Source organism: Schistocerca nitens, chromosome 5 (assembly GCF_023898315.1).
Source record: "Schistocerca nitens isolate TAMUIC-IGC-003100 chromosome 5, iqSchNite1.1, whole genome shotgun sequence".
NCBI lineage: Eukaryota > Metazoa > Arthropoda > Insecta > Orthoptera > Acrididae > Schistocerca > Schistocerca nitens.
In genome coordinates, this window is record NC_064618.1 from 278,063,399 (window position 1) to 278,084,012 (window position 20,614).

At 38.2% G+C, this 20,614-nt stretch overlaps 1 protein-coding gene across 4 annotated transcripts in view; it reads left to right on the forward strand.

Annotated features, from left to right (window-relative positions):
• The window catches only part of LOC126259669 (uncharacterized), a 96,479-nt gene extending 76,277 nt beyond the window's left edge, over positions 1-20,202 (forward strand). For all 4 annotated transcript variants that reach the window (XM_049956612.1, XM_049956614.1, XM_049956613.1 and 1 more), the window contains 2 exons: positions 19,737-19,851; positions 19,951-20,202. In XM_049956612.1, coding sequence (XP_049812569.1) covers positions 19,737-19,851; positions 19,951-20,179 — 344 coding nt within the window. In that variant the 3' untranslated portion in view covers positions 20,180-20,202. The remainder of the gene's footprint in view (positions 1-19,736; positions 19,852-19,950) is intronic.
• Positions 20,203-20,614: the final 412 nt, after the last annotated feature.

Sequence of the window (20,614 nt, forward strand, 5' to 3'; positions counted from 1 at the left end):
TTCTCAAGGGGCATGAATGTTATTTGCCCTACCTGTGTATTTAAATGGCATCTGGAGTGACATTTCATGGCAATTATGGGAGCACATCATTATGTAATTAATCGTTTCAGTGCCAGTGTAAATATACTATGCGAATTGCGCACGCACATTCTCACCTTGCTACGCCATTCCCCAAGTGTTGCGGATTTGTATACATTCATTGCTTTGGTTTTCCTACAATGCTATGGATGTGTGAATGCATCCTGTGCTGCTGACCTCTCACTGCTGTGGGTGGGTTACTTCCATATCTTGGTGAATAGAAATGTGTGGAGTATTTATCATACAATGTATGCCCCTCATTGCACACTATCCTTTGGAAATAACCTCATGTAGATATCTTGAACTATTTATGAGATGTGAGTCGTGATCACAAGGATGTGAACAGGCAAATCCCGCACAACTGTCTTTCAGATATAAAACACTCTAGCTCAACAATGAAATGAGATGTCCATCTGTTGTCAATTCTAAATAAAATGTTGACTTCTTACCTACATTTTATTCAGTGTGATATATAAGCGAAAATCAACCATATACAAAGTTAATGCAATGCATTGCTACCTCTGTGAACTCTTTAAAATTCCATGCAATGTTTTACGTAATTTGGTGCAACACAGTAAGTATGACAGATAACAATAAGAAAATCAGTTCTTTGTCAAGTGAAGATATCAGACTATTATATAGCAGAAATGCTGAGTCTCTAATATTGTTACATTCCATCCAGGATTTTCCGTTTTGAAGGCATCATACTGTAAGATGTGCAAAAATCAATTTTTTTCAACTTATAGTTTTTGAAAAATTGAATGATAACTATTTCATATCTGCCAGAATGCCATCTTTCACAGGCACTAGGATTTTGTAAGCAGTGCAGCCATAATAAAAGCCGCCTCAGCACAGAATGCAAAGAGTACTTCTGTCGTAGCAAAAGGGTTAAAAAGGCTCCACTTAAAGGAACTGAACCAACAACTTTACCATTGATCTTGTCACCCTAGTACTCTTGTTGATAACTTTTGCATTGATTATCTTCTTACACCATCATTGTTCTTGAATTTTCTTGGTGCTGTGACCTGCTATGCAGTACCACAAACTCCTGCCAAGTGACTTCTGTTTTTGTTGGCAGAAGGTCGAGGATTGGAAGAGGTTTGTGGTATTTATGCTACTAAATGATATAAAAACTTTTTAAAGAACTCTTCTGTATGTGGTTGTTCTATGTAAGAATTACACTATCTCATTTTAATCAGAAAAACATATCCAGAGTGAATCTCAGAACAGAGCAGAAGAGAATGTAGTGACATTTATCTTCAGCTTCTTTCAGCTGTTTCTGATTATTGTCATTGTAGGCAGCACCTCTTCTTTTCTGTCGTTCAAAACAACGACCAAGCCTCGATGCCAAAATACAGCAGATGGAGACACTCAATCAGTGTTGCTCAATCTCTGTACACTTAGCAAACCAGTGCACACAGTGGAAAATTCTCCACAGGCTAATTACCTAAACAACATTTTTACATGAGAATCTTTCCCCCGATCGGGAGAAAGGGGTGGGACAACATGTTACACCACAATATATACTTTAATTTGTAGCATATTATGTATTGGCGGTTGGTTGAGTGGATCAAGTGTGAATACCATAAAGAAAAAAAAAACATGAAAAAGAAGAAAAAAACACTTGATGTAGGTATGCAGCCTGTAACAACACTGCCTTTGCAAAGCTTAGTATACCTTGATCCATTGTTGAGACTCATTGTCACAGTTCTTTGTCACAGACCTTTCTTGCAGACTTTGTCCCCTACCTCACAAAAGAATCAAGTTGCATGTATTCAAGGAAAGCAGAAAGCTAAAAGTTGAGTCATGTGCTGTGCTGATGAAAAACTTTCTTTATGTATTCGAAGCAAAGGTGTGTCCTATGTTGAAGTAGTTTTTCAGAAATGCTTTGCATTATGCATATAAAAAATTAAATGCCACAGATTTTAGATTAACTTTTTTTTTTTCTTTTTTTTTTTTCACTATGCAACTGTTCTAAAATAATCAGTTGGATGTCACTTAAATAATTTGCATGTCTCTGACAAGTTATCCAACCGGGGAGAGGGGACCTATATTTTAACGTGGAATCCAAACCACATTTCATTTCTGGTAAAACTCCACATTACTGAGAGGTGAATTCTGGGTTAGTGTGAAAAAACAATGGTCCAGCCAGGATTCAGTCTTGCAACCTTTCACTTTTCAGACATGCACTTTACTGCTACATCACTAGGCCCAATACAGAATTTGGTCAAGGTTTGCTGTTCTCTCAAGTTGTGGAAGGTGTAACACTAGATGTCAATGACCTCATTTTCACAACATTGGACAACTTCATTTCACTGTAATTGAAACAAATACTTTTAAATTATATACACAAACCTTTCTTGTGAATCAGTGTGTCTATTAATCAAAAACTGATCAAAAAACATATCGTAGTTCCTGAGATCAGCACAGAGAGCAGGCGACTTCAATTTATATATAGAAAGAAGAGGTGGTTTTTTCCAGGTTTCGTAGTGCTATTTGTAATATCAATGAAAGTGTACTTACAGTGCTGGCAATTTTTACATGACATGCAGCTGTTGTAACGGCATAATGAATCTCACAAAATCAAGACAACCTTTCATGAGTAAGAATTGATTGCCAATGAGGATCTTGTTCTTCATTTATTTTGCTTCGTAAGTAAAGTTAGTTGATATTGTCTTTCTCTCATAAAAATTTAAGTTTTGGTATTATTGGTTTGTGAAAGCCAACAAATTAATTTGATGTATGAAGATTCATTTTTTGACAATTGTGAAAGAACACTCGGAATGTGACCGGCTTTTTCATGACGCAATAATGTATGACATCATAAGTGCACTTTTACATAACTATTGCTACTCGTAAGCTGTTTCTTAGGTTCCTGCCTAACCACACATTTGAAAATTGTGACATGTTCATAAAACATAGCAAAGTATTTTTGATTAGCAAGGCTGTAAATATGACTGCTGCTTATTGAACATGAGCATGCAAAGCAACATGGATAATAATAGCATGCTGCAAAAAATATGCCAACACTGAAAGTGTACTTTTATGAAATGCAGCACTTTCACAACACTAGAATTGTGCTAAAGTGCACCTACAAATGATCTGTACTAATATTTATAATGTTTGTTTTCACAAACATTTATCTGTAATTTTCAAATATGTCACAATTTACGAAGTTATTCATAAAATGCATGCTAATAACACCAAAAATCAACTCCCTACGAGAGAAAGAAAATATCAGCTAACTTTATTTACAAAGTGAAACAAATGAAAAGCAGCTTTCTCATTGGCTACCAACATCTAATTCACAATTGGTCATCTGGATATCCTGTGATTCATCGCACCGTTAGCAACAGTTGCATGTCACATAAAAACTGTCAACACTGTAAGTGCATTTTACTGTGATGAGTCATATAATCTACACTAGTACACGTAACTGTTACTTTCAGCTGCATTTCAACTGCTAAATTTTCATAGAATTGTAAGTAAGTGCTTTTTATTTATGTGACTGCAGTGTTCAACCGCTTGTTCGTGTCTTAATTCATAGCGTAGTGCTACTTCTGCATTGTAAGTGGCTTCCATTGCTTATATTCCATCCAGGATTTTCTAATATCATATTTCACATAACATATTTCGCAACTGAAGTGAAAACAACTCCTCCAGGAGCAAGTGACACCAAAAAGTCAAAAGTCTAGTCCTCCAGGCCAGGACATGCTGATGACAAAAATAAAAATAGAGAGATGGATTTTGCAAAAATGCGCTGCAGACTGACATACAGAATGAGACAAAGAAATAAAATACAGTGGTCGAAGACCCTTGTAGATCTACATGGTCTCCTTGGGCCCGAGTGAAATGTATTACACTGAAATGTATTACACTGACATGCAGTATTAACTATTATTCGACACTGTCTCAAGCTACTTCTTTTGTATATATACCAAGAATTTGTAATCCAACATTGGTGTTTAAAATATTTTAGTTTACTTCCGGATTTGCTTACATGGAGTGTGCAGCTTTTTCAGCCTTTTCGAGCTGTGTGTTGCCTTATAACTACCTTCTGCAGTAATTTATAACTATTCCTGTCGAAATTCTTTATTTAAAATTGCTTTCTCATAATTGTGAACTGTTTCTATATCCTCTCAACCACTATGTCCAGCTTAATTGCTAGCTTGATTCAGAAAGTAGCTTCCTTTATAAATTCTCCATGCCAACACCTTGATCAGTTGTATGTTTGTTCTTATTCAGATACAACTAAAATTGCCAAATCACTGCAAAAGTTCCAATTAATTGGAGCTATTAGATTATGGCTAAATCAATATGCCTTTAAAATGAATTTGACATGTGAAAGAAAATGACACACCCTTTTCACAACCATTTGTCAGCATCAGTGTTTTTTAATGCATTGTATGTGCATATTCATTTATTCTGCCTCCATCTCCCTCTCCTTCCCTCTCCCTCTCTCCCCCCTTTCCTTTCCCCCATCCCTTCCTCCCCTTCCCTCCCTCCCTCCTTCCCTCCCCTCCTTCCCTCCCTCCCTCTGTCCACCTCTGTCCCTCCCCCAACGTAGCTCATAGCAACTGTAGTGCAAAACTTACAATTGTAATAAATAACTTAAGGAAAATTACTGAATTTTTGTTGCATTATCATTGCACTGAGGTAAATTATCTGCTCCATTCAGTGACGTACTACTGAACAGAGGTTCCAGTTTTATGATTATCCTTTCTCTAGAGAATGAAAAACCTTGAATTTTCTTTTAAATTATTTAAGGCATCTTGCATTTACTACAGCAAACGGAACTTTTTCATTTTTTTGTGATAAATTGTATGTATACCTGTAATAAGTTTACACTGTATAACAACAGAACCTTACATTTGTCACAAATTGTGTATAGTTTTTCATATTTATTGTCTTGACAATAGTATGTTGCAGCCTTCAGTTGCAATATGCTACCATACAGATCACTGGCAGCCAACCAATTGGGTGCTTACAGTGCTGTGTTAATCAGTTCACGCAGCCTATTAATGTGTTTATAGAGCTTTGTATTTTATATCATGAAGTGAGGTGACAGTTTACAAATCTACTAAGAAAATGACAATATTAACAAAAAAAGAGCCAGAACTTTATTTCTTTGTTTCCCTTGCCCCAACAGGTTTTTAATGGGTTCAGTTAACTCACAAATGTGAAAGTACAATGGACTACTTTATATTTGTGAAGATATGCCCACAATAATACAAGTGTATGTGTATCAGGAGATTTTTGGTTCAAATTATGCAGAGAGATATTTTTTTCTACAAAGAAGGAATGGCTATAATACAATAAATGGGTTGCTATTAGGCCGGAAGATGGAAGAAGCCAGGCTCATTTTGTTCATGAAGGTACAGTCTCTATTCAGGTTGAAACTTTCCAACTCATCTGTTGTTTCAGAGCTTCTGTTGTGAACCAGTAGTGCCTGTGGCCAGAGTCCACGTGTTCTTAGTGCCTTGAAGCACATGAGAGAAATCACGCAATTTGTGGCTCTGTAGACTTCCTCCAGTATGTTTACTGGTGGACATGGATAATTTCTATGCCCTGCTACACATAAGCTATCAAGCTAAAAAAGGGTCACCAGCCTTGTGACTTCTGCAGCAGGCTTAAAATAGCCACTTCCCGTATCCCAAATTTCAGTGCCCTGTAGCCATCTGACTACTTTTCAAAAGTTCCCAAGTCCAACCACTAGATTGGATAACAAACATTGCAGTCAGTAGCTACACAGCAAAATATTTCACTGCCAGAAATGTCACAATTAATAAAATCTCGTGGGCTATTATGCCGTGGTAGAATGGGTTTCACATTTAAACACAATGTTTTGTTCACCTCTGCAGAGAACATTTGCAAAGGGGATCAGAGCTTCTTTGAGCATCCAGTTCATACCCTTGGTCACTACTGACTGCAGAAAAATTCTTCTTACACATGCTCCTGCACACCGGCATGATACCACATGGTTTGAAAACTGGGCACAATCAGCCTTTGTCGACCACCATTGTCAACTGTTGCTATCACCCCATGGTGGAAGACTGGTACACATCTTTTTCCTTTTTCAGCACTGGGATCCAAATGTAATTCAATTTCATGCACTTCTCCTTCCTATTGGAATTTCTGGAGTGTTTTACAATCTCTACGGCCTCTCTGTAGAGATTTTCATGGTATCTCCTAGTGACTGCCAGGGCTAAAGTACCGGCTGCCTGTGTAGATTTTCATGGTATCTCCTACCGGCAGCCAGTACTTTAGCCCTGGCAGTCACCGGGAGATACCATGAAAATTTATAGAGAGAGGCTGTAGAGATTGTAAAACACTCCAGAAATTCCAATAGGAAGGAGAAGTGCATGAAATTGAATTACATTTAGATCCCAGTGCTAAAAAAGGAAAAAGATGTGTACCAGTCTTCCACCATGGGGTGATGACAACAGTGGACAATGGTTGTCAACAACGGCCATTTGTGCTCAGGCACTTGAACTTTGTGATGTCATGCCAGTGAGCAGGAACATGTGTAAACAGAATTTTGCTGCAGTCAGTAGTGAGCTAGGGTGTGAATCAGACACTCAAAGAAGTTATGACCTCTGTTGAAAATGTCCTCTGCAGATGCAGATGAAACGTTGGGTTTAAATGTGAAATCCATTTGACCACAGCATAATAGCTCTAAAAGTTTTAATAACTGAGTCACTACAGTGTCACCAGCTGCTTCCTGCCATCTCCTCTGCAATCAACACAGGACTACAGTCTAAAGTCAAACACCGAGCGAGGTGGCGCAGTGGTAAGACACTGGACTCGCATTCGGGAGGACGACGGTTCAGTCCCGCGTCCGGCCATCCTGATTTAGGTTTTCCGTGATTTCCCTAAATCACTCCAGGCAAATGCCGGGATGGTTCCTCTGAAAGGGCACGGCCGACTTCCTTCCCTAATCCGATGAGACCGATGACCACGCTGTCTGGTCTCCTTCCCCAAAACCAACCAATCTAAAGTCAAACAGTAGAAATATGTATACAAGAACTCCACACTTCAAATTTGTATTGGAGAAAAACACTGTTTATAATCCTCTAATATTCCTTGTGAAATAAGCTTCGTTCATTAGAGAATGCCTCCAGCTAGCCAGCTGCTCCATGCTTGGTTAGGCAGCCTGTTCCTAAACACCCATGTACATTCGTTAGACAGCAACACCACCTTGGGGACGGAGAACATACTAAGACGTTTGCCACACCTGCTCATGGGAATGCTGGAAACTTTGTATGCTTTACACACAGAGAGAACAATGTTATTGAATCCTGACTCCAGACGTACAAAATACACTTCCATGAGGGCTCAAAACTCCTGCATCCACCAGGGCTGCTGACTGAGTCCTCGACTTCATGAGTTGCTCACAACTCTACAGAATTAGTACTACTGAAAAGTTCTGTTGCCTGCCAGCACTGTCAGTAGTTAGTTCCCAAAGGGTATTCAGACACACCAGCAATCCTGTGGAAACCACTTAACTTTGAGACCAACTTACTTCAGCCAGATTAGGGGAATTCCGTCCTTTACTTCCAGGCTGCAGAATAGCCACAGCCCAACAGAAACTGGGAAGCCAGTGTGGCCATTCATAAGAGAAACCAGCACTAGCAGACAAGTGCAGCCTGTAAGTTATATGTTACATAGTCCTGCCCCCCCCCTTTTTTGGTGTCCTAATTAGGACATTGAACTGGTAGCTGAAAAATTAACATAATGTGAAGGAACAATGGGTTGAAAAAGTAACAAACAAAACAGCAAATCAACACAGTGTAATTGCTGTCTACTATGAATTGCTTCAAAAATGCAGTAATTACTCATAGACTAAATAAAATTAGCAAATAAGGAAAAAAAGTTCCAACTAACAGGGCATGAATACAACATTGCAGCTCTTCACCAAAAATACCATTTCAACAAAAAAGACAAAAAATAAAAAAAACATAAAAAAACAGAGTGCGTATAATTCTCCCAAGACACAAGAAATAATTTATTGAGATAACAAGAATATAAAGTATGACTTCAGACATAATAACTTGGTATCCATCAATACAACATAATAATGAACTAAACAAATGTCACTTAGCTATAATGGGTTCAGTTTGCATCACTGTAAAATAAACTATCAAGGTGGAAGCATTGTAAAGAAATAGTGAACAAGTAGAGCATAAAATTTTGGTGTTTACATGTCACCACATTACTGCAGTCAAAATGCATATGAAATCAGCAGATTAAAATACAAATAAAATATTGTATCAAATAATTACATTAAAGTGAAGGCTTCATATCCATTCAAGAATGGATACTGTTGCTGTCAACCCATCTAGTGACACCTAAGCATTTTGGTACCACAAATAAATGAATAAAGGCTCATTACTGGAAACCACATATCAAGAAGATTCAAACACATAGGTGCCATAGGCTACCTGAACACCCATGATATTGGCAATCTAACTGCAATTCCACTTAACACTTTGAATATGAAGTGCCTCTGTGTTTGGAGTGTGCTGATATAATCATTGCAAACTCATTGCATATTTAGACCAATACATGGAGTCACTGATTCTTTGGGAGGATGCAGCATTTGACATAGAGGAAGTCACAAAAACCATTAGAGATGGTATGATTCTTCACTAGTGATTTCATTGATTAATAATGCCCCAGTGGTAATCTGGTCTTCCTCCATGTTTGTCACCACTCTGCCCCTGACTTCACCTGTGATATCTGTTCTGTATGTCGTCTACCTTGTAGATATGCCAAAGACTGAGCAAGTCACAATGGTGCCCACTTGTGCACTTTGCTGTCAGCGACTCTCAGTAACGTTACGCCAGTGTACCGATTACTTAGTTTAGTTTCCCTTTCCTCTGGCCTCTACATTAGTTACCAAAAAATTCTTGATCTCCATCCATCCTTTTTCTTCTTCTTACTCTTTCACTGTGGAATATTTCTGTAAAACCCTTCCACATTTGATAAACGCTTAACAGTTATTTCACCCCAGATGTGTAATTCATCTTCCAATTCCAGCTTCTGTAGAGAGATTATTTCTGAGAGATCATTATTAATAATCACTGCCAACTCCTCAGTAATACCTGACCATGTCCCAACACTTCAAAACACGAGTTCATCTCTTCATATACATCTGCTAATTCATGTGAATCTTTCTTTTCCCCAGTTGCTAATGCTTTGCTATGAGAGGCAAAGGACATGGCTCGAACCACTTCTTGTATGGATAAAACATTATACTTCTCCTGATTATTTTGTGAAAGATCATAACCTTTTGAGTTACAACAACGAGAAACCTTCTCACCTAGTAATCTAGAATTTTTGTCTTTCAACTTCTATGTTTCACGCTCACTTTGTTCCTTTAGTTCATTTTTACATGCTTGCAGCACTAATCTGAACTGCGCGGTCATACCTTCAAGCCATTTGTTTCTTTCTTCCTCCCATTCCTTAATCTTACGCTCTTTCTTGGCCCTCTTATCATCTCTTTCCTTTTTGACCTCCTCCTGTGCCCTCTGGTGTGTAACAGTGCCATTTTGTAGCTGTACTGAGCCCAGAAGACATGTTGCCTATTACTGTCCAAACAATGTTGTCACGTGGATACTATTGATGATACTTTAACCTTAACTATTTTCTTGTACAACTGCCTTTACAGAATTCTCTTAATACAGTGGACCTGCTATGCAGTGCCACGATCTCTAGCCATGTGATTTCTTCTCCATCTGTTGAGGATTGATGGCCGAAAGAGAGCTTTGTAGTATTCAAGCTATGAAATGACTTAACTACTTTTTAAAGAGCCCATCTATATTTTCTTTCTCCATTGTAACAGTTACAACATTTGGTGAACAAATCTCAAGCCAAATTACAACAGAACAGAAGAGAATGACATTTCTCTCCATCATCTGTCAGCTGTTTCTGGGCGTTATCACTGTAGGCAGCACCTCCTGTTCTCTGCCTTCCAAAATGCCACCGAGCCATGACGCCAAAGCATAAGAGACCCCTCCACAGCAGGTGGAGATGTTCAATTGCCGTCATACCTTGGTATTGTTTTTTTGCTCACACGTCTCACTCCAGCTGTGTGTGTTCATCAAACCAGTGCATGCACAGTGGAAAGTTATCTACATGCTAACTAACCTAAGCAATGTTTTCACATGAACATCTTTCATCTCAGTGTGAGGAAGAGGTAGAATATCATGTTACATCACAGATCCCCCCCCCCCCCCCTCTCACTAAGATGAAATATGTCATGTAAAACTACTTATTTAACTAATTACAGTCAATTTATAACTTTCATCTTTTTTAACTTATCGTTGTGATTAAACTTCAAGTTTATTAAATTCAAATTCAGTTTTATTCTTTCACAATACAAAATTTGTGTGTGCATATTTCTTTGTTCAGTCTTTTCGATTTTCGATTGCTAGGTTCAACGGCAATTGCATTTCCATTGTGGTTATGTCTATCCTCTCTCACTTTCTTAAACTACAATTGTCATCCAGCCATTTCCTAATTACATTGTTAGATTTTCATATATGAAGAAAACCCATAAGAGATTTGCCATATTTGACCAGGCTCAATCATTCTTTCAGTATTTCACTCAAAGGTAATTTGCATCTCACTGTTCGTAAATCATTGATTGCAGTATTACAAGGTTCTCAAATTAATTGAGATTGGAAAGGTTTATGTCTTTAATTACCATACATGCAGACATTTTCCTCTACACATCTTCCCACAATTTTAGATTCCAAGATTTGTGACAAGCCAACATGTACAGAGACAAATATTCAAAGAACCGATCATTGCCCAGGTACATCTATTTGATTTCAACTATTTTGGAGAATACTTAATTTGTGTTACAAATGGTTGCAATACAGTTTCCGACCTTTGGAAGAACTGTGCTTACACCTTTTCCTTCAGATGTATACTGTGTTTATACTATATCGTCTTTGTGATGTAGATGTCCCTCTCCTTCCCCTCTACATAAAAGAAATGGTACAGGTCATTCCTTCCATGGTTTCATCTGACCAAGGATTAGACCATCTGTGAGTTCATCTATCCTCCTTCTTTCCCATGTCTACATAAAACTGGATCAACCTCTTCTTAGCAATTTGAAATTTTATCCACAGCTTATAAGCCTTACCCTTATAACTTCCAGTGACAAAGTTTCTCAGTATCCTGATGACCTTACCTCACTGTTTCAAACATACATTCCCTAACTCGTTTTATAACTGCCATAGCTGGAAACGCCACACTTAAGAAAATCTCCAGGGCTGGTATGTTTTGGTCGAATGGATTTCACTTTTAAACCCAACATTTCAGCCCCCTCAGCATAGAACATTTTCAAGGGGGATCATAGCTTCTTTAAATGTCCAATTCACACCCCAGCTCACTAGTGACTGCAGCAAAATTCTGTTTACATTCTTTCAAATTGTGCAATACAGAGCCTTCATGCATGTTATCTTTGTCAAAGGTAAATCACTCAAGTTCTATTCAGAATGATTCTAAGTTTGTTCTTAAGTTGTAGGTACTCTTCTCCATAATTATAAGACAAGACACCTCTGCCTACTACACATCAGTTGTTTGACTTCATGTAAAAAGATATATGTTAATATCTATCATATTTTTCGTATCCTTTAATGTACTAATGCAACTTTATTGGAGATAACATTAATCATTTAGACTAGTTTTGCTCCTCATTTGTTAAACAAATGATTAGCTCTCTGTTGCAATCAATAACAAGCATATGAATTTATCACAGCCCAAGGTCTTTCTTGTTCCACTATTTTCTTTTCACTGATATGTCAGCATGTCACAGTCTCGTTTAAGGACAGATATTAGCTTCCTTCCATTACCCCTAAACCCTCCATTTATTTCACGTTACTATCATATACTTAAGATCATAATACCAGTGGTCCTTTAACTTACCATAGTGTCAAAAAGATACTGTCTATGCCAGTACATCATGTGTGTGTTACCCTAGGTTACTTGAATTCTCTCTTGGCTTTACCTGTGTAAACAAGTTGTAATTACCATAATGTGTCATGGAAAAGAGAAGGGTTTTAGCAATAGAAACATGTGAATCTTGACAGGGGGAAGACAGAACCGGTACTCCTGCTGGAGAAGAATGAAAAAAAATTAAGAATAAGTGTGTTAGGACTGAAGAAATGAAGAATACAGATCCCCAAAGACAACTTCCCAACCCAACCCTCATCTCAAGATACCCTGCACGATGGGTTCTTCACTGAGACACAGGAGAACGAAGTTTGGCCAACGTGCCGTGCCATACAGTATGGACTGGTCTTGGTTTCACCCAAAAAGACCCCAAAAATGATTCTGACTTCACTCCTATGGCTAGCCAGTAGAGATTGGGTAACAATAAGCCAGTCATCAGTAGTAATTAGCCTTTTGATCATCTGTCTGTAAGTCAGTGGTCTCTCATGGTATTTCATCACTGTGAAACATAAGTATCTCCATACTTAACAGTTTACAGTACCTATTTAAGATCCTAAGTTACCCCATGTCCCCTATAAAAGAAATTCGAAACACATACTTTACTCATAAGAGGAAAGGAAAGGTAGAAAATCCCATGTACAAAACATACAAAATTACCTTTCTTGTACTCAAACAGAGCTTACAATCAGTAGTAATGTATGTTTTTTGCACCCAGATAACAGGCTTCTCCTGTTATTTTCATGCTGCAAGATAGAATAGTAAGAACGGGATGTAAATTATAGACAGTAGGATAGTTGAAGAGGAAAAAATTGCTCTGTGGAAAACTACATATGAAGCAATGAAGTAATTAACTGAGACTGCTAACAATCCACTGAATTTGCAAAGGGTGCAAATCCTCCTGGGGATTTGAATTTCTTTGATACAGCAGTGTTGTACAAGCCCTTTTTCTGAGCAGTTTCTGGGTCTGCTAATACTGTCTTTGGATACGGTATATCCAGCACCTTGAAAGGTTCCGTGTGTCTTTGAAAAAAATTACTTGTTCCTCACTTTAGGTTAGAACTAGGGAGAAATTCCTGGACCAATCCTGTGTAATTGCTTTCGCAACGTATTTCCTTAATCAGCTTTCTGCTTATTCTTGCAAGTTCTCCTTCACTATATTATGTTGTTCTTTGTGTTTAATGGGTATTGTAGGCAGCCACTTAAACAAGTAACAGTGGTTCACCAATAAAACTTTTATTCCTTTATGTACTACAGATTAAGTAATACTATGGTGTTACTGCAACTGATCCAGCACTAATGTTTAAGTCGCTTATTCTGAAAGCTGATTTGTAATAGTTAAACACATGATTCCCTAGGCTTGTAACATAATGTAAAACATTTTCTTTAGCTTTAGCCAAACATTAAATAAAAGGTAATGTGGTTATAGAGCCTCAGGTAGATAATAACAAAATCAAATTAATAGCACAATAAAGTAACAAGTATAACTAAATGTATTTCTATCACTAAACTGAATTTCAGATTCTTTACAAAGCAGCATCTTAGTGCTTTTGATTATTCTCTTCAACTATAAACTTATGCACTGCTCCTGAACCAGTGATTATATTTAACACTAGACTTTCTTGCCCCAGCAGATGAAAACAGATGAACATATAATAACATTCTTTATATTATGTAAATGTGTAAAGTTTTTTGATTAAATCCAGTTTTATTTACAAATCAGTGAACAATAAACACTAGCTTTGACTCAAGTAAGTAATTAAGCTAAATATAACTGTGTAACATGAGGCATACAACATTCATAGATTCATAACATCCTCTGGATTATCTTATTATAAACTCCTCCTGGATCATGAGAGAAAATGCATCATAAATCTTTCCCACCTAAGTCTTTATTTATTATTACACTTCTTCCTGTAAGTATAGGGCATCTATAACGTAGGATGTCTGATGCATCATAGACTTCACTGCTTACATACTATGTAATTATGATGTAAAATGTCTCTCAGATAATCCATAAGGCACACATACTTACTGCCATAAACCTTAAAATACAGACACACATTAATGTCACTATATGTACTGCCTCCACATACACTATGTGATCAATAGTATCCGGACACCCCCAAAAATATATGTCTTTCATATTAGGTGCATTGTGCTGCCACCTACTGCCAGGTACTCCATATCAGTGACCTCAGTAGTCATTAGACATCGTGAGAGAGAAGAATGGGGCACTCTGCGGAACTCATGGACTTCAAATGTGGTCAGGTGATTGGGTGTCATTTGTGTCATACGTCTGTGCGAGAGATTTCCACACTCTTAAACATCCCTAGGTCCATTGTTTCCGAAGTGATAGTGATGTGGAGACATGAAGGGACATGTACAGCACGAAAGTGTACAGGCCGAGCTCGTCTGTTGACAGACAGAGACTGCCGACAGTTGAAGAGGGTCGTAATGTGTAATAGGCAGGTTTCTATCAAGACCATCACACAGGAATTTCAAACTGCATCAGGATCCACTGCAATTACTATGACAGTTAGGTGGGAGGTGAGAAATCTTGGATTTCATGGTCGAGCAGTTGCTCATAAGCCGCGCATCATGCCAGTAAATGCCAAACAATGCCTCGCTTGTTGTAAGGAGCATAAACATTGGATGATTGAACAGTGGAAAAACAATGTGTGGAGTAACGAATTACAGTACACAATATGGCAATCCGATGGCAGAGTGTGGGTATGGCGAATGCCTGCTGAACGTCATCTGCCAGTGCATGTATTACCAACAGTAAAATTCGGAGGTGGTGGTGTTATAATGCGGTCATGCTTTCCATGGAGGGGGCTTGCATCCCTTGTTGTTTTGCATGGCACTATCATAGCACAGGCCTACATTGATGTTTTAAGCACCTTCTTCCTTCCCACTGTTGAAGAGCAATTTGAGGATGGTGATTGCATCTTTCAACACAATTGAGCTTGTGTTCATAATGCACGGTCTATGGTGGAGTGGTTACATGATAACAACATCCCTGTAATGGACTGGTCTTCACAGAGTCATGACATGAATCCTATCGAATACCTTTGGGGTGTTTTGGGAACGCTGCCTTCGTGCCAGGCCTCACTGACGAACATCGATGCCTCTCCTCAGTGCAGCACTCCTTGAAACCTTCCAGCACCTGGACGTATGCCTGTGAGAGTGGAAGCTGTCAGCAAGGCTAAGGGTGGGTCAACGCCATATTGAATTCCAGCATTACCAATGGAGGGTGCCATGAACTTGTAAATCATTTTCAGCCAGGTGTCCAGATACTTTTCATCACATAGTGTAGGCTGCTTACACAGCTCAAATATTCAACATCATATTCATTTGAGATTGAATATTTTTCAAAATTAGGCTTAGGAACATCGTAAACTTTAGTATACTCATTAGGACATGCACATTCTCATTTAAATGTTACTTCAAATTGACTCAAAGTCTTAAACTTATTTCTGCATTTGGAACTCCAATTTACTGCTTCCCGTTGTAATTGTTTAACAGTAAAGTTAATTTTAGTGGTATCAGCCCAACCCTTGGGTAGCATTTCTTTAAATTGCTTCAAAAAGGCAATTGGGAGTTCAGAAACATGTGGTTTGAACTTCAGAAATTCCTTTTGGTGTACTACAATATTGAACAAAGAATTAACTGTAGCACTTGTGGATTCAGCTTTCTCTTGTACCTTTTGTTCAACTATCTCCCGTAAACATTCATCCAAACTAGTCAAAGTATTTGGGACACCAATTACTTCACCAAAATCTCTACTCTGCTCTAAAACTTTTACTCATTTTGCTGTCTATGAGATTTGATTATCTCTTCAAATTCCTAGGTGGATATTTCCTCTATATTTTTCATCTAACCATTTACCTCTTAAAACTGTTCTAGAATTTCCTTCCTGAACAAATCACATTGCTGTTCTATTTCAAGCTGTAACTCCTTGGGAAACTTTACTAAGGTAGCTTCAGTATAAGAAATCTTATCTACTTTTGTAGATACCTCCTCTAATCCTTGTCCATGGGAATTAATGTTATTAGGTAACTCTTCTTTAGTGGTTCATATTATCAGCTAATTCATCTTTAGTGGATTTCATACTATCTATTAATTCCCCTCCTTGTGTTTGAAGGGCTTTAACATTTTTTGACAGTTTGTCGAATGTTTTTAGTTTTTCTCATATTTCAGCTAAACTGCTTTACATGTTGCAGGTGGTAGGTGGCATACTGTAATTATAGCAATATATATTATACTCAGGATCCCTGAAACCCTTGGATTCTGTTTTACTATCAACACCAAGAATCAGTAGAACGTACATTGACAACACTTCATGAGCAGATCACCGCAAAAAAAAAGGGGTCAGGCATACCGCATACTGCCACTGCATTGTGTATGGATGAAATGATGTTGCCATCAGCCACTGTGTAATAATCACATAGTTAGCTGACCAGATGCTGCACTGCAAAGTGTAGTGAAGCTGCTGTTTTGTAGGTCAGCTGCTGCAGAGTCACTCTCAGAGATCACTGCTGCACATGTAGCCTCAGAATCATCATGCCACAATCTTCCATTTTGTAAACATAATATTTATGACTCACATGTCAACAGTTATTTCAGCACTAAAACATTTCATTTTTGACCTGGTTGCTGTAGTCAGCTAATCTTGTTTATCCCTTCTGTTGCTGTAATTCAAACTTATTTGGTTTTTACTGAATCATAAAATTACTTCTTTCTAAAAACTGTAATATCATTTGGCGACACTACATCATGAGCTCACCTGTATCGTCTTTGCTGTTTACTTCGGTTGCTCTAGGCAACATCATATTTTCTTTGGTTATTTCTTGAAAATTCTTCTTATTTGTGGCAAAGTTCTCTTCTCTTCACACCTGTTATCCATGTTGTGCGCATAGGGCACCAAAATGGCATTTAATGGTGCCATTCTATGGCTGCCTGAGCCCAGAAGATGTGTTACATGTTACTTCCCAAACGATCTGTCACCTTGATGCTATCTATCATACTTTCACCTTAACTATTTTCTTGTACAATCGCCTTTCCAGAATTTTATTGGTGCAGTTGACCTGCTATGCAGTGCCACCAACTCTTGCCCTGTGACTTTTTCTCCAACTGCAGAGAATTGAAGGCTGGAAGAGAGCATTGTAGTATTCAAGCTATGAAATGACATAAATTCTTTTTAAAGAATTTTTCTGTATTTTGTTGCTCTAATGTAACAATTACAGCATTAGGTAACAAATCTCTTATTCATTAGAACAGCATCTCCAAACCAAATCTCAAAACAAAACATAACAGAAGAGAATGGCATTTCTTTTCAGCCTGTTTCAACTGTTTGTGGGTCTTGTAATTGTAAGCAGCGCCTTTTGTTCTCTACCTTCCAAAAATAAGCGATCCCTTCACAGCAGGTGGAGATGCCCAATTACATTACACCTTTGTAATGTTCTGGGCTTGCGCATCTCTCTCTGACTCTGTACATAGATCAAGCCAGTGCGCACACTGTGGATACTTCTCTAAATGCTAACTATTGGACAATTGTTTTCACATGAACATCTTTCCTCCAGTTGTGAGGAATATTGTGTTACACCACTTCTAGATTTTTTTCTCTTCATTTTGTCTCCTGCTCTTTCCTATCTGCCTCCATACATGCCAACAATTTTGCTATTAGATCCATTTTGTCTGCACTAAGTACTTTCAGCTTCAGTCTTCATTTCACTCTCTCCAAACTCAATCCAAATAGATATTCCTAGAGAGTTATTCACACATTTACAACAAATTACAACGGTCCACAGCACTAAAGAGAAACAGCCGACACAACCACAAAAGCAGACAACTGTATCCAATGATTTCTAAAAACAACACCTTGCTGGGTCATAGGATTTACCCGACTTGACTTTCTTCATTGTACAGCTGATGGTCAATTTTTCTGGTTGATGAAGATGAAATTCCATATGGTTTCAGTCCAGACAGGGTCACTAAGTGCTCCTTGTCTGTCATCTCATAGCTTCGGCTGAGTCTCACTTGCGGCCGCCACAAGACATATCCTGCGACATCTTGTTCTTAGACTTTCTCCAAAATTTATTGGCATATACCCTGTTACATATATGCTATCAGACTAAATGGGGGTCATCAGCCTCACTTTGACCTATGACCATAGAGGAATTTCCTCTATCCCAGTAATCATTGCCCTGTAGCTACTTTTCCAGAAGCTCCCAAGTCTGACCATTGGATTGGACAACAAACACTGCAGTCAGTCACTGCACTGTCACCATTCGCTTTCTACCATCTCCTCTGTAAACAACACAGGACCACAGTCTTAAGTGAAACAGGATAAGAACATACTAAGGATATCCCACGTCACCTCCAACTAGCCGGCAGCTCCACACTGTGTTAGGTGGCCTCTTCCCAAACAGTCCATGTACACTTGCTAGACAGCGATACCCATCTTGAAAACAGGCAGCAAATCAAGACTTCCCCTTCCCGCCCCCTCCCGCACACAGTAACCTACCTCCAGAAATATTGAACATTTCCCATACAGAGATTATAACTTGACTGATCCCTGACTACAGACTTCTGAAGAACACCTGCACACTGCCTCTGCCCCAGAGGGCTCAAAACTACTACTGCGTACCAACAGTGCTGCCTCCCACTTCCTTGACTTCATGAGCTCCTCACAGCTCCACAGAATTACTTTCACATGTAGACACAATCAGCCTCCACTGCAGAAAGTGGGCACTTTTATGGGTCGTTTCCTGTTAATGCTCATGGTACTACTGCAAAGTGTTGCTGCTTACCAAGACTTTCAGTAGCTTGTACCCAAAGGCTATTAAGAAACACCAGCCACCTGGTGGAAGCCATTCACCTTTCAAAACAGCCAGGTCGGGGCAGACCATCTCACTTCCACTGAATTAGTGAAACCCTCCCCTTTACCTCCAGGCTGGAGAATAGCTACTGTCTCATGGGAACCAGAAAGCTGTCGTGGACATTCACAAGAGCAACCAGTACTGGTTGACAGGATCAGCCAAGAAATGATAAGTTACAAGGTTTGCAATTAAGTGATGACAGACTTGTCCATGAAAGTGGATTACTCTTGATAGAGTTGTGAACTTCAAAGGAACTAATTTTTTTAAGAATACAGTTATACTGTAACAAGGTACCACATTGAAATAAATGTTTCACTTCATGTAGTTGTTTGAGTATTAATTATGAAATAGGGAAAAAGATTTTCTGTGTCACATTGCAATGTATTTTTCATAACATCGTAATATACCAGCTTTGCTATGTGTTAGATTTGCACAACTACTTCTTCAAAAGTTTAGCATTATATCATCCTTTCTGCATGCTTGTTAGCTGATTATTATGTCTTTTGTGTGCTGAGTTGTGATCAATCTTCAAATACACAATTTAATTTTAATTCTTTATTTTATTCTGCAAGTTGAGGCAGGAGAAAAATTCGAGAGTATCATTTAGAAGAGGAGAAATAGATAGTGCTTGAAGGAAAAAGACTGAAAGACTTGCAGTGCATTACATTCTTGTGCAGAGATATAAGTGAATTTTGTAATGGCATATTTTCTTAAACTTATCCATTCTCCCTTAGGTACTGACTACAACATAGCTTGTCCAAGCTCTGTTTTTGTATAATTGTTATAATTAACATAATTCTCATACATTTCTAGATCATGTTATTGTAATGAGGAAAGGTGGTTACCCAGTAGCTGTGAATCATTCTAAAGACCAGGAACCCATGAAGCAACTTATTGAAGACCTAATTATACCACCTGACAGCAAAGTGTAAGTGTGTGCAATGATGTAGTTACATTGTTCGCGTAGTAAACCTACTTCTGTCAAATTTTAACTACCAGAAACAATTATAATGGTTATTTATTTCAGGATCCTTGTACTGGCTTTTCATCGAGGTTGTTATACACTAAACTGCAAACGTCTGCGAGGTCATTTTGACATGATGTGCAAAGGACTTGAAGCGATGGGATATGCTGTTGTACCTGTCTCTTTGTCTATGTGGTCAGATATTCCTGACTATGAGAAAATTCCATACCTTATGCAGAATATTAAATCAAAATGTGATATGACAAATAGTGAAATAAAATTAGTTCAATAAATGAGACACACAGTAAAAGCTTATTGCAGGAATTTTGTGTTCATTTCATGAGTCGGACCCTGTTCTTTTAAGTTTTGGAGATGAGCATCTTCCAGATGAAATAGTGTGAACTTGTCAAACACTGCTACTACACTGTTGAGGAGTTCATGAAGGATGAACTGAACATTTGAGCAGGATAAATTTACATATAGTCTTGTGTGTAAATGTAGCTGTCCTTCACAAAAGGGAGGAAAGAAAAATAAAAGTTTATATTAATGTTAAAATTCTGTGTACCAATTAGGCCTAAGTTGTGTTATCCATTTTTTTGACATGTCTCCTGGACACTAATCATATGATTAGAAATTCTATGTTATGGGATGAATAAAACACTATTCACTTATTAATAGGGAAGGGAGGGTGGGGGTATCAACTGGACAAGTTAGTTGTGGCCAAATC